Below are 13,443 nucleotides of genomic sequence, written 5' to 3' on the forward strand. Positions count from 1 at the left end.
ATCGATCGGGTGGATGAAACTAAAGCCAGTAGGTAGGGACGGAGGGAGGTACCTGGGAATGCATCGGCTCCATCCGCAGGCAGACAGGTGGAGAGGATGGAAACAAGAACAGCCCGGGCTTTCATAAACCTCCATTGTTATTCTGACGGCAACAATCTTCTGACCCCACAAGGCATGAGACGGAAAAAAAATAAATAACAGTTGGCCCAACTGGAAATAACGCTTTAAAAATAATGTTTTCTCATTTCCGCAGTGGCTGGCAGGTTGGAGGTGGAGGGTGGAGGGTGGAGGGGTCGGCACGGCGGAATACTGACAGGTCAATTACTCCTGGTGCTGCCTCTCCCTCACCTCACCTCCATCCAAAATGGCACGTGTCACCCCGTAAATCTGTGCTCATCCCTCAGCGCAATTGGCCACACGGGCCCCGGGAGAGCCAGGAGGCCCTGGCACGGTGGAAGATGAATGGTTCCAATGATGAACTCAACACCTTGGCCAGATTACAAACAATCTACCGAGCGAGCATCTGATCGAGCGAACGCGCCCGGCGCCGTGCGCGGCGCTGCGTTGCGGTCAGGTGATAAAGGGCCCGGCTTGTCTGCGGAAGCCATCAGAAGCAATGTCGTTCAAAGTTAATGTTATGAATGATTTAGCAGCTGATTATCATGCATATTTGTGCTAAACAATACACATTTTTCATTAGAGGCCTTGGAGGCTGTGCTAATAGGGCCATTAGCGGAGTGATGTATGGCAGGCAGGAATGTGACCCCCCTGTCTCACATGTGCTCACCATGCTGTGCTGAATGATGGGAGGAAGACAAACAGAGCCGATCATTACTAAAAAGTAGCCAATGGTTAATGACAAGGTGTGGGCGGTGTGGGATCTCTCTAGAGAACGACGTGGAAAATTAGCCGACAAATGAACATTTAGGTAACGACAAATGATTTTCCTTTCTTCCTGTATAAGCACTGTTGTTGCCTAAAGTATACTCCACCTTCAGGTGTAATGAGATGGGAGCCAGAATCCATTTATCAGTCTAGGTACACAGACCATTGCAAAGGCATTTGTTGAACATTTCACATTTTTTTTCACATTACAACCACAAACCTAAAATGATTTAAGTGGGATTTTGTAGCCTGAACTTCTAAGGTCTTCAAATATTGTTTTTATGGAAAAAGTGTGTTGTGCATTTTTATTTAGTTTCTTTTACCTTAATAATTGTTAATAAATTCATTTGTAGAGCCCACTTCTTTGGAATTCCAATTTAACTGCTTTTACATCTTTAAGTCTTTTAAGCGATATCTCAATTAAATTTGTTGACCATTCGTCTTTACATTACATCTTTAACTCACTAAGTAAAATTTTGATCTTTATTATGTCATAATGCTATTCCAGCATTGCTGGTTACTTTGATTCTTTCTTTCATATTTGAGGAATCCTTAAATCCCCCATTCAAAGGGGGCCTAAACACTTCCTCTCACACAGCTCCTCCCTGAAGCCTGCCTCTCCCCCACGTCTCTTCCCATCAGCTCCTCTAGACTAGCGTCAGCAGCTTTTAAACACCTGGTGAACTGTGAGTCTGCTGAGCTCATCTTACGAACTACTTCTCAGTCCAATGGTTATAAAGAGTATCATGAAATGTGGTGATGATATGCTGAAAGCGGAGCTTCTTAAAGAAACAGAGGCCCAATTTTAAGGCATCAAAATTCAAAGTTAAATTTCGTCCAAGTTATGAAGGTGCTTAAGTTAGCATAGTAACTTGATTGAGCTATAAAATGTGACTGGAAAATACATAATCCCAGCTCTTTAAATAGAGCTGGGTAAGATGTTGGGATGACATTTTATAACCTAAACACTTCCATGATGTGTTCAGGTTAACTAATGTTCTCCAAACCATTAAGGCCTTCAAAAAAAGGCATTTTTATACTGAAAACCAATTTCACACACCTATCTGAAGCAACCATTGACACGAAATCTGCATAAAACACAGAAGACTGTGGTACAAATGTATAAGAACTGTAAATGCTATCAATAATTTTTTGAGACAGTGTAAATATTTATATGGAGAATGAGGTACAATTGTCAAGGGGAATAGTTTCAGTTGCCCTAACCTTCTCAGGGACTTTTCTAATTGTGTTAGCTAATGGACAACCTAAGTCTTAATCACCTCTTGAACTCCATTTTTTTCTGGCCCCCATTAGTCATCCAAGGCAGCATGAATAGCCCAGAGCAAAGTGTCTGACAGTGTGTTAGTTATGAAAAGAAACAAGCATTATTATGACAGAAATGGAAAACGGCTGGAATTCTGGGAGACCAGAATATGAACAGAGGACAAGGGAGGGGGATACCATCAGCACAGGTAATAGCTGGGACATGTAGCCTCTGAGGCCTATGGGAGATAAGTGTGCTGGCAGACGTCTGCAGGCATGTGTGTGTGTGTGTGTGTTGGGGACAGCTGGGATGTGGTGGCAGTCCCACTCCTGTGGCCAGTCAGTGTGAGCAGTGCATACACACGCTGGCCACAGGAGATACGGTCCCCTTGAGAAAAGGGAAATAAATGAGCCTGTCAACACAACAGGATGTGAACTGTCTCCCAACACATGCAGGCCTGTATATGCTGGGTTAAGATAGGCTTCACCTCCACACTGAAACGCTTCTATCTTTCTTTTTGTGGTTTTGAGAGGGCGTGTTATATAAGCAATCACCATACAAGCTAACTCAAGTCATTAAACCCAAAGGCTACCATGGTATTGATGCACACAGTTTTCCTCCCTGCAAAGGTCAAAACAGTAAATTCATCCAAACAAAGGCCCTCGTTGCCCCTTCGTGAGTGATTTTTACCACGCTGTGCTATGGCCTTGTCAGAGTCTCTATAAATTAAGCTCTGGGTGACAGCTCATCTTTGTAGCAGGAGGTGTGTGAAGTTGCCAATACTGTGAAGTGTGAAGTGTGGATACTGGGCAATGGATTATGGGACGTTTGGCAGCAGCAATGCCAATCGTGAGTCAACAATATAAAAAAGGATGAAGAAAGTAAAAGCAGTGTGTGGTCAGGGTGAAGATGACCAGTTCAATGTGGACAAGACAAAACAAGCTGCACAAAGCCCTTCTTATGCAGTTTACGTAGTGGTAAAGGTCGAGGGAACGACTATTAGGCCAAAATTGGAGGTTGGTGGTTATACATCCAGAATGAAAAAAAAAGATTTGGTAGGCACTGCATATTTTTTATAAAAGCCTTTAAAGATACACATTGAAATGATGATAAAAAAAAACTGAAGAACACAAACAACTAGCCTCCATAAACTCAATTTGTCTGAGTCTCACCCTCCTCAGTGGTCCGCGCCGTCTTCGATTCGCTGTCCATGCCTTGAAACTCGTTGAAGTACGGCCGGACCTTGATCTCATAAACGATGCCCTTCTTCAGTGACGACAGGACGACGCTGCGCTCCGAGGGCACCTTCACGTCCTGGGTCTGCCACGCCCCCGGCGAAGGAAGGCCGGACGTCTGCCTGTACAGAACCCGGTAACCCTGGATGAACTGGGACTGGCGGTCCACCTGTGGAAGCAATAAAGCCAAGGTTATGGTTGGGAAGAAAGCATGTGGAGGCGACTAAGTGGTGTTTTCCTGCAGCGTGCTTTACAAGGCTGCATGCATGCCACTTTAGGAGCTGTTACTTATTTAATGGGGCTTTTATCACCAGCCATGCAACACTCTGCTCAATTATACCCACCCTGACATTAGCTCACGCTAACAGCTCCACCTTAAAGGACGCAACGCGTCTCTCGTACGTACAATAAATAAAACCTGGTGACACCTTAAAGCACATCTCACAACTATAAGAACGCAGCTACAAATGGATGTTCCAATGGGAGGGCACAGCAGAGGTGTCTTTAGCAGACATTTTCCCTTAAAAAAAAAAACAAAAAACTAAGAGAAGATCTCTGTGATGAGAAAAAAAAAACAAAAAAAAACAAAGAGGGCTTCCCTTTAAAAGTTGGGCCACTTAGTTAAACAGAAAAAAAAAAAGCTGAATTTATGCAGGGGAGGAGCCAGCGCATAACTCACTGTAATGGCTTGTTAACAGTAGAGGAAGTGAGCGCTGCTTTCAAGTGGGATATTAAGCAGCTGTTTTTCACCAGCACAGACTGAGTAAATCAGCACAATGGATCTCCACCCCTCCACCTCCACCCACCACCTTGTTGGTGTTGGACTCTTATTAATGGGATGATTTGGAAATACAAAAAGCGGTTTTCTCTGCTTCCTGAAAAAAAAAAAAAAAGAATCCTGATTAATTTAGGCCGCCACGGTTTGGTGTTAGCCTCACGTTACAATCATAAAGCGAAAGGGTTCAGCATTAAATTAGCAGCTAGTTCTGGAGGCGGGAAGCAGGGGATTGGGGGGAGAGAGAGACTTACTGCAGGGGTCAATAAACATGTCAGTGGGAAAAACGCTCATGTTGTTCGTTTAAAAATGCTAACCGCCACCCCATCTGCTAAGTGATGTGAGGTAAATACCTGCAACTGAGTGATTTATGGCGCCGTGCTCAACATAAACGAATGAACACCTCAGCCTCTAAGAATCCGAGCGGCATTTTTGTCCTCATTACCAGGCAATTAAAATAGAAAAACTGCTCACATCCAGGAAGGAGATGCTTCTTTTTTCCTTTTCATTCCCTCAAACCCACATAGCACAGACAGACCTTGCATATAGAAAGATAAATGCATTACCTCTGCAGCAAAACCAGATTTCGCAACCATTAGCGATATTTTAATCTATCAGGTCAGGCTTTGTTTTAGGGAGGGAAGATGGAGGACTGATGAACATCCAGGTGTCTCTGATATTTCTTTTGATGCTCTCTGTGGTTAAAGAAACCATTTCTGCACCCATTTGATGTTTGGTTACTTTAAAGTCGCCAATTACAATATTTCAAAAGCTGTATTCGGGAGGGAATGGGCTGACAAAAAGAAAAAAAATTTAAAATCCCGTCAACATAAAACAAACGGTCGCCTGCAGGAGAAGCTTCAAAGATGGATCTTTAATGTCAACAATCTTGGCTTTATGACGGACGTCTGCAGAACCGAAGATGGAGAAACAATAAAAGGCAGATAAGGAAGCCGTCGGCACACATTTTAAAGCAGCGAGGAAAGCTTCAGAATAAATCCGACTTTTACTCCGGAACCTCAATATCTGACTGAAAAAAACTGAGAAAACCAACATTTCCTCTCAGTACATTAAGTAAACAGAAGAGAAAGGTTGTCCCTTTAAAGAAAAACTGAAGCAAATTTCTGAAATTTATACTTTTGATTTGCTCAAAGTGATCAAGTATAAATATAATGTCACACAGGCCCGTTTCTCTCAAAAGAGAGAAGACAAGAGAACATGTGAAATAGATAAAATACATGTGAATGAGACATTTCTTTTCATTTATACTTTAGTTTGCTTGTACCTTTTCATAATTTCTATTTATTGCTACTTATGATAACTGATTCCTTTAGATATAAATATAATTTTTAACAAGACCAAGTCACCACAGTTGGGTCTACCAAGTCTCCAATACAATCAGTAGAAATTATATAAGATCTACTGATAGTATTTTGTCGACACATTAAAAGAGAATAACTACAAAAAGAATTACACAAGCCTTTATTATATTTTATGCTTGATAAACTCTGGCTCTTTAATAAGAATTGTGCTTTGGTCCAGTAAAATTAAAATTGAGTTTCTGCAACAATTTCTGTAGTTTTGACTTGAAACAAACTTATATCCATATCCATTATTAAGCACGGTGGAGGTTCTGTGATGTTGTGGGCCTCTTTCTCTTCCAAATGGCTTGGGAACCTTTTACCTCCAATACCAAAAGTTTTTCTTTGTCTTGACTTTCACTTACTTTAGCAGAGGCTGAGCTAACTCCTACTGCAGCAGTAGCAAACATAATCATGAAAATAAATCTGCTAAATGGAAACACGGAAATTAAAAAAGAATAAACGCTGTGTAACTCTATCATAACTTCATACCTAGAAGAACTTTGTAGTGTTCTTAAATATTTAAAAACTAAACCTTGAGGGAGTCCAAACCGATTCTATAAGCCTGATGAGGCTCCACTGGGTTTGTGTTTTAATTTGTGCCGCACAGTATGAATAGCTTAAAACCTGAAAATGTTTATTTGAATTAAGAATTTAGTAATTCTATTCCCAAAACAGGAGGCTGAAAACAGACACTGACAAAAAAAACAAGCTTGTCTTAGTGTTTTAAATATATTTTTCCACTAAAAGATATACTTAAAAATTTAGAGTTTTACAATTGGGAGTTTTACAAAGTCAGAAAATATCTACGTAAATAACAGGTGGATTCTTTTGAGGCCTTTCACAGTGACCTCACTATTTTTTCACATATGGCATCTCTGATTTTTAAACATTTAAACATGCTGCGGGTCAGAAAAGCTAAACAGCAATCAGATGTAGTCATCAGTCACTTACTGTCCATGTGACCTGAATGGTGGTGGGACTCAGGACAACGGGATTATGCAGGCGAACTATGACCTCTCCGAGCTCTTTCTGCACATGCCTGTGGTCCACTCCCTGGGCTGGGGGGCTTATATCTAGAGAAAGAAATTGAAAAATAAAAAAATGAGAGAGGAAAAGGGAGAAAAGTGAAGCTGCTTTTTATCACTACGGAGAAAAAAGAAAAAAAAAAAAAAAAAAAAACGGGTTTGAAATATTTATCTGGGACTTTTCTGCACGTTCTCTGTTCTGACTGAGAGACGGCGGCGGCGAATGAACTCAGAATTTGTGACCCTCGGACGCATTAGATGGAAGATTAATGGACACTATGACACACTTTTCCAGCTCGTTTCCTTCCCCACATGTGTTTTATTTTAAAAGAAATAAAAACGTTATTATATGAGATCATGAGAATGTTAAAAAAAGAAAATGAAAAAAAGTGACCCCCGGTTTGAGTTATTTACGGACACACAGAGGAAAACTCCCACAGGAGGAAATTGTATTTCAAAATGAAAACAAGAAAAACTGCACACAGTGCGACGCAGTCCTGAACCTCCATCCACCCGGACAGGAAGAGTTCAGAGAAGACAAGGCGTCATGTATCACCTCGAAAATATCAGGCGATTCGCTGAAAATCGGATTAACTTTTTTTTTTTTTTTGCGTTTATTTGACAGAGTGTGGATAAAGAGTGCTTTTATTATCTTTTCCAGTTTTTTTTTCCTTCTAAATGGAAACTTTTTCTACACACCGAAGACTGCGGTCTGCTCAGGACGTAATCAAATCCTCTCTGGCTTTGGAGATGGTCATTTTCCACCGCTATAAAGATTATCAAAGCGTGGAAGGAGATAATGCTGTTAGGCCTTCCAAAAGTAGACATGCTTATTTTACATAATTGCTTAAGTGTAGCCTTAATGAGCTGAGCTCAGCTGAAGAATTTGACCTCTGGAACATTCTGCAATGCTTCGGCGCTGCCATCTAAAGTTGCTGAGAGAGGATGACAGGGGTCGCTCTTTAGAAAGAGAAAGGAGCCGCAGCGTGTAATAAAATAGAAGTCAGATTCATAAAAATAAGAGAAAAAAAAACATTAAAAAAAGTGACTAGCATTCAATCGATAAACATTGATTCTTTTATGCCAATGTGGAATACCTTGTGTTCTAACAGGTTCAGACATTGGGCTCGGATCGCTCAAGCCTTGGCCGTTGACGGCTCGGACCATGAACAGGTAGATGGTGTTGGGACGGAGACCTTTGACGGTGAACTGGGTGGTCTTGACGTGGTCCGCCACGGTTTGCCAGCTGTTGCTCACAGACTGACTGTAAGAGGAGAGAAAAGATGAGTTCACACGGTTTTTCAGTCCAGTTTCCTTACGATACTCTAGGTCTGTAAATGTGACACTAATCCCAAGAAAGACTGAAACTCCCCACATGCTCCAAACGGACTCAGTGTTGGCTCAGAGCAGATGTTTGCTGGACAAAAGTACATTTTTACGACCGCATACGCTTACCGATACTTGGTGTTGGGTCAAAACTTTAGGAAAAATCAAAGATTCAGAATCCACCTGAGCCCTGGACAGTAAACAAACCTGAAAGCTTCGATGACAAAGGAAGAGACAGGAGAGGCTCCGGTCATCCCGGGCTGCCACGACAACGACACGCTGTTCTTGGTAACGTCGGTGACCTGGGGCTTAGACGGAGGACCTGGAAGCTCGTTCTCATCATAGCTCTTTGTGACAATCACTGCCGATGATTCTGTTCAGAGGAGACAAAATGGAAGAGAAGTTTAACTTTACCACACTCCAGATTTATTGGCAACCTTGTATAGATGGATTACAAGCTTTAAAATGCACAGTTATTATACTATAGTAACAGTAAATCACACTGTCAAACTTAAGAAAATCAAACTTTTAAATTTTTTCAGTGGGGGAAAATTTGCTAAACAACTGCTTGTAGGGCTGGACATTCATTGTATGGTTTATAATTTATCATGATAAGATTTTTGATTCATTGTTGTCACAATAAATTTCAGTTATTCATAGTAAGTAAAAAACCAAAACTGATAGTTTTGCTATTTTCTCTGCTGTTTGTTCCACAAGAGCATCAATAAATATCAGTAAACTCCAAAATACGATTAAATACAATTACTGTGTGCAGTTCAGTGATAAAAATCACACTTTTTAAATAAATAGTTTTGTTTAATCATAATCTTTATCGTTTTTACAGTAATACCACAAAATATTGCGATAAAATTCAAAGTCCGTATCACCAACCTCTGATTGTTTGAAACGCCACGATATTTCTATAAAATCAACAAGGAAATTTTTTTAAATACAAAGTTTACTTTTTCACCTTTAATTTTCTATTTTTAAATTAGAATCAATGTCCTCCTGCTTCTGTATTTGATATGAATATGAAGAGACCAGAGAATAACTCCATCAGGTAAGGCAGGTGGGATTGTAAATCAGGAAATGGCAAAGAGTTAAAAAGTTAAAAACAACAGGAACTGTGATAAAACTAGCAGAATGAGTGGAAGTTCTCATTATGCACTGTGAGAACGATTGGAAGGTCTCAAAAAAAAAAAAAAAAAAAAGAAATCTCAGTTTTAGAGAACAGCCAAACATTTGTTACTGTGAAATTATGTTACAGGATGACAGAAATGTGAAATATTTTATTTTAAGACATTCTACATATTACAAGACTCTGGAACCGACCAGAAGTTACAACAGCTACTGAGGATGTGATTTACCTTTGACTTCCAAGAAAGCGCTCCACGACGTTTCCCCGCTTGAGCTGGTGGCCACACACGTGTAGATCCCCGAGTCTGAGAGCTGCCATGAAAGAAGGATTCAGAACAACACCACCGACACACAGATCCAACACACACTTAAGAGTGAAAAGTCTCCTGCTGTAACACTTCCACTGAAGACAATGGAACACCACGGAGAAGGCTGCGCAAGCTAGCCCTCTGCTGGACAAACTGACCGTCATTTCAAAGTGCTGACGCTAATTTCCTAATGAATTCCATTTTCCACTCACCACCTTTCCATCACTTTCCCACCACCTCCTACTCATTTCCCCCCTCTGACCACAACAAAGCTGGGCTAATTAATTTACAGTGGGCTGCTGGAACCCCTGGACCCATGACAGCTGGCATGCCTCTCCATCTCTCTCAGGAACTTTGCTTGTTTGTTGGTTTTCAGTTTTTTGCTTTTTTTTTGTCCCCGTGCCTTCCCTCCATTTATTAAATAACATGTCAGTGGTCTGCAGCTTTGTCAAGTGTAATGGCTATTCCGCTGAGGCCTCTGAGTGGGTGAAGGAAGATGTGAGCCTCTTAAATTCAATCTAGTGGAAATACTCTTCGTGCGTCCACGTGTGTGTATGTTTCAGTAAGTGAATATATATTCACTCAAACAGCTGGAGTCCATTCATCCATCCACAGCTGAGCCCGGCCGAGGTCTCCACACCTCTAAGTGATGCTATCAATATCAATGCGAGCTATTCATCTGGACATCATGTCGGACCTTTTTGATCGAATTTGCAAGCTCGAACATCCACAACATATCAATATATCATGACAACTTTTAAGATTTAAGACTAGAGATTATTATTTGAATGTCAGAGGACATATGCATCTTAAACTATTCAAATCCTCTTGTATTTCTGCTACAAGCACAACCTTTTATTGGGATTTTATGTGACAAGCTAATGCCAGCTGGCAAACTTGCAAAGAGGAAGGAAAACCACAGATAAAGATCCAAATCTTTTGATTAGTTCACACAGCAGATCTTGATGCACAATTTAGATTTTTTTCTGAGTGCTTATTTATACTAATAATTAACTACGACTGCAATAGTATGTGAACTGTTAACTATCCCAGAACAACCTGCATGAGTAGAAGAAGAATGTTGACATAACACAGCAGCGCACTGCTTATGGACGTAGTAATGGGTGGAGCTGTTTATGCATAAATTTTAAAGTTTATTTAGCAGTTGGAGCTGACATTACTGTCACAATGTCATAACAAGAGGAAGGAAGCTAATAGAGTTGTGTTTTCTGGATCCCCTCAGTATGACACTGGCACCACCCTGTTTTACTACTAGGGGAATGCTCAGTGTTGGTTTACCACCGTACATTTAGCATGTTGGCACAAACATTTAAGGTTGGTCTGGTTAGACTTGAGCTTTTTCTTTTGGTTTGCTTTGTCCCAGTTTTGGGCAGCTGAACAGCACCAGAGTTCACTTTAATCGAACCCAGACTGAGATGTTTAGGCGGACCAGGTTTCACTTTTTCTGGTCTGCATTAAAGTTCGACTGTGCAGTCGCACCTCCCCAAATGACCCGGACTTTCAAGGCAAATTGACAAGAGTTCAGCTAAACAGACCACCCAGGGCTTGTGTGAATGCACCCATAATGTTCCAGAAAAAGCAGAGAGGACTGAATCTGTTACCTTGATGTTTTTGATTTGCAGGCTGCCCAGCTCCTGGAGCGACATGCGGGAGTCCTTTCCCAGTAGACTGACCCCGTCCTTCAGCCAGCTGACGGAGGGGATGGGGTCTCCAGATGCCTGACACTTCAGCAGCGCAACACTGTCCATCCCCAGGGTCTGGTTGGACGGGCCTTGGCGGATGATAGGCGGGGGTCTGTCTGTGAGAACTTAGACAATGAAAAAAACAAAGAAAACAAGAACATGGCATGACTTTACTGATACTGGTTGAATGGTTTTTATGGAAACTATAAAATGACCCGATTCACCGCATTTTGTGTGCCACACACTCGACTCGGAAGCATGTGGGTTATCTGTCACAAAGTGGACTGTTTTTAGTCAAGTCTAGAAATTGTGCCACAAAACAATGAGTATTGCTGTGTTTCCAAGAATTATGGAAAGAAAAGCTGAGTAAGGTTTTCTAAGTTCATTGATGTGGCAGAACAATGGCATCCGTTTCCACTTACTGCTGGGATAGTCTTATTTTTACACACTACCCCAGACGCTGTGGTACACTTAGGTGGTAAGGCTAGCCTCGCCTTATTGACTCAATATGGCTCAGATAAATACTTCAGCATGTGCAAAGTCGAACACAAGAAAAGGTGAGTTTTAATTGTACAGCCTTGTCCCAGATTCCAAATCAGATTTAGGATTGGATTTCACACCATTCTTACACCAATGCTGCTACCAACTGGAAGCCAAGCATTGATCAAGCTCCTCCTAAACTCTTAAAAGGTTTCAATGATACTGATGAAAAATAATATCCTCATAGCAAGATACAAGCAACTACAAATAAGTTTCACCATGGGAATGGTGGATTCATAGCCCTTTAGATCTAGACTAAAAGGCTACATTTAGCCTACAAAATTACATTTTAGCTTACAGCTAAGAGGCTACATTTCAGTTCCTCATTCACATTTTTGCCGTGTCCACTACATCGTTTGGGGGTAAACTCCTAATCAGATATCCTATAGTTGTTGTTCAACAGTAGCTTCCATCCTGCCCTTCTAATCTGCTAATGCACTAACAGCACAATTAGCTTCCCCTAAATTGTTTTCTCCATACAAATTTTCAAGAGCTAATTTACTTGGCTGTTCAATAAACCAGTCCCCCAACCAGTTGAATTAAGTTTTAAATCTCTGTTGAAGTTATGGTTACTGACCTAGCTATGTCTTCAGGTAGCTAAATGTTTATACTAAAGCTCTTCAATATTCGACAACTATAAAATGGAAACCTTGAAGAAAAGACCTGTTCCATAGACTCACTTTCTGAAGTGTAACCAAGTTAACAGTGGAAAAACAAATTTGACGCCGTTTAGACTGATATATTATGTTGCAGCACATGTTGTGTCTTTGACATGCTGAGTATTAACATGGTTGAATCTAATGCTATCGCTAGCTTCTGGTAAAAACTATGTTGCTGTAGCGCTTTAGCGTTAGCTGAGCTAATGTTTATGCTTAGTGATATTGGGTAGCACAACCAACTTTGTAGTTAGTGGTGTCCACCACTGTGCACCACTAAAGGTTATCTTGTTGATTAATATTCTCACCTGAACTATGGGTTGGTGTATTGTAATGGATTGTATTTAGTGTGTACGTATAGGGGACGAAATTCAAGTACTGTACAATTCAAATTTTTATTTATAAGATGTCTAAGTATAAAGAAGTGATTTTCCTTTCACTTCACAGATAAGAACAATTCTGTCTATCTAGTGCACAAAATTCAAATAAAACATCTTTCAAGTCGTTGTATGAATCTGTACTAAATAAAATGAGTAGCATCCTTTGTTTAAAATTTTTGTTGAATTTCCACTTTAGGTGAAAGCTAATACTTTGAACTCTATTTGCACAGGCAGCTTAATTTGCTAAGATGTGCTAGAAAGGAAAAAAAAAAAAAGGCCTGTGGGTCCATTCAATGAAATAGTGGCGATCTCCAACAGAATTTGCACCAAAGCACAGAGACAGTTGATAATTTAGACTTGAATAATGTGGAGTCCCTGTGGCATCACAGAACCTACATTAATTAGAAAGTATGGATTAATGATGTCAGACCTGCAGGGGCTAATTACCAAGTCTACCTCAGTAACCTTTCAACACATTATCACACCGGCACTTCCAAACCCTATTTTCTCTTTCACACTTCCACCTGACAAAAGGAAGTGATTCAAGGTAATTCAGTTTTGAGCTGTTATAGTCGGGGCCCTTCGCTTGGGGTCACCCAAGACATTGTAGTGGGGAAAAATGTGCAGGAGCTAGATAGATTATCCACCACGAGCCAAGTGCACCACATTAATTTCCGATATTTGTTTTAAGGGCAAATCTAATTAAATGAATCAGAAGCAGCAGTGCAAATGTAAGCACATTATAATAGTCGGCGACTGTCTTGTACTTTAAATTATTTCTACAAAGACAAGAGAGTTCCCTAATGAAACAAAGATGCATAACTAAACCCTTTTTTTTTCATTTC

At 40.7% G+C, this 13,443-nt stretch overlaps 1 protein-coding gene across 8 annotated transcripts in view; it reads right to left on the reverse strand.

The window, feature by feature from the left end:
- robo2 (roundabout, axon guidance receptor, homolog 2 (Drosophila)) overlaps positions 1 to 13,443 on the reverse strand; it is a 395,718-nt gene that overhangs the window by 52,047 nt on the left and 330,228 nt on the right. For all 8 annotated transcript variants that reach the window (XM_044118464.1, XM_044118461.1, XM_044118466.1 and 5 more), the window contains 6 exons: positions 10,942 to 11,147; positions 9,242 to 9,323; positions 8,082 to 8,247; positions 7,646 to 7,812; positions 6,475 to 6,596; positions 3,322 to 3,553 (listed from right to left, as the gene is read on the reverse strand). In XM_044118464.1, coding sequence (XP_043974399.1) covers positions 3,322 to 3,553; positions 6,475 to 6,596; positions 7,646 to 7,812; positions 8,082 to 8,247; positions 9,242 to 9,323; positions 10,942 to 11,147 — 975 coding nt within the window. The remainder of the gene's footprint in view (positions 1 to 3,321; positions 3,554 to 6,474; positions 6,597 to 7,645; positions 7,813 to 8,081; positions 8,248 to 9,241; positions 9,324 to 10,941; positions 11,148 to 13,443) is intronic.

This window comes from Gambusia affinis, linkage group LG06 (assembly GCF_019740435.1).
Source record: "Gambusia affinis linkage group LG06, SWU_Gaff_1.0, whole genome shotgun sequence".
NCBI classification, from domain to species: Eukaryota; Metazoa; Chordata; class Actinopteri; order Cyprinodontiformes; family Poeciliidae; genus Gambusia; species Gambusia affinis.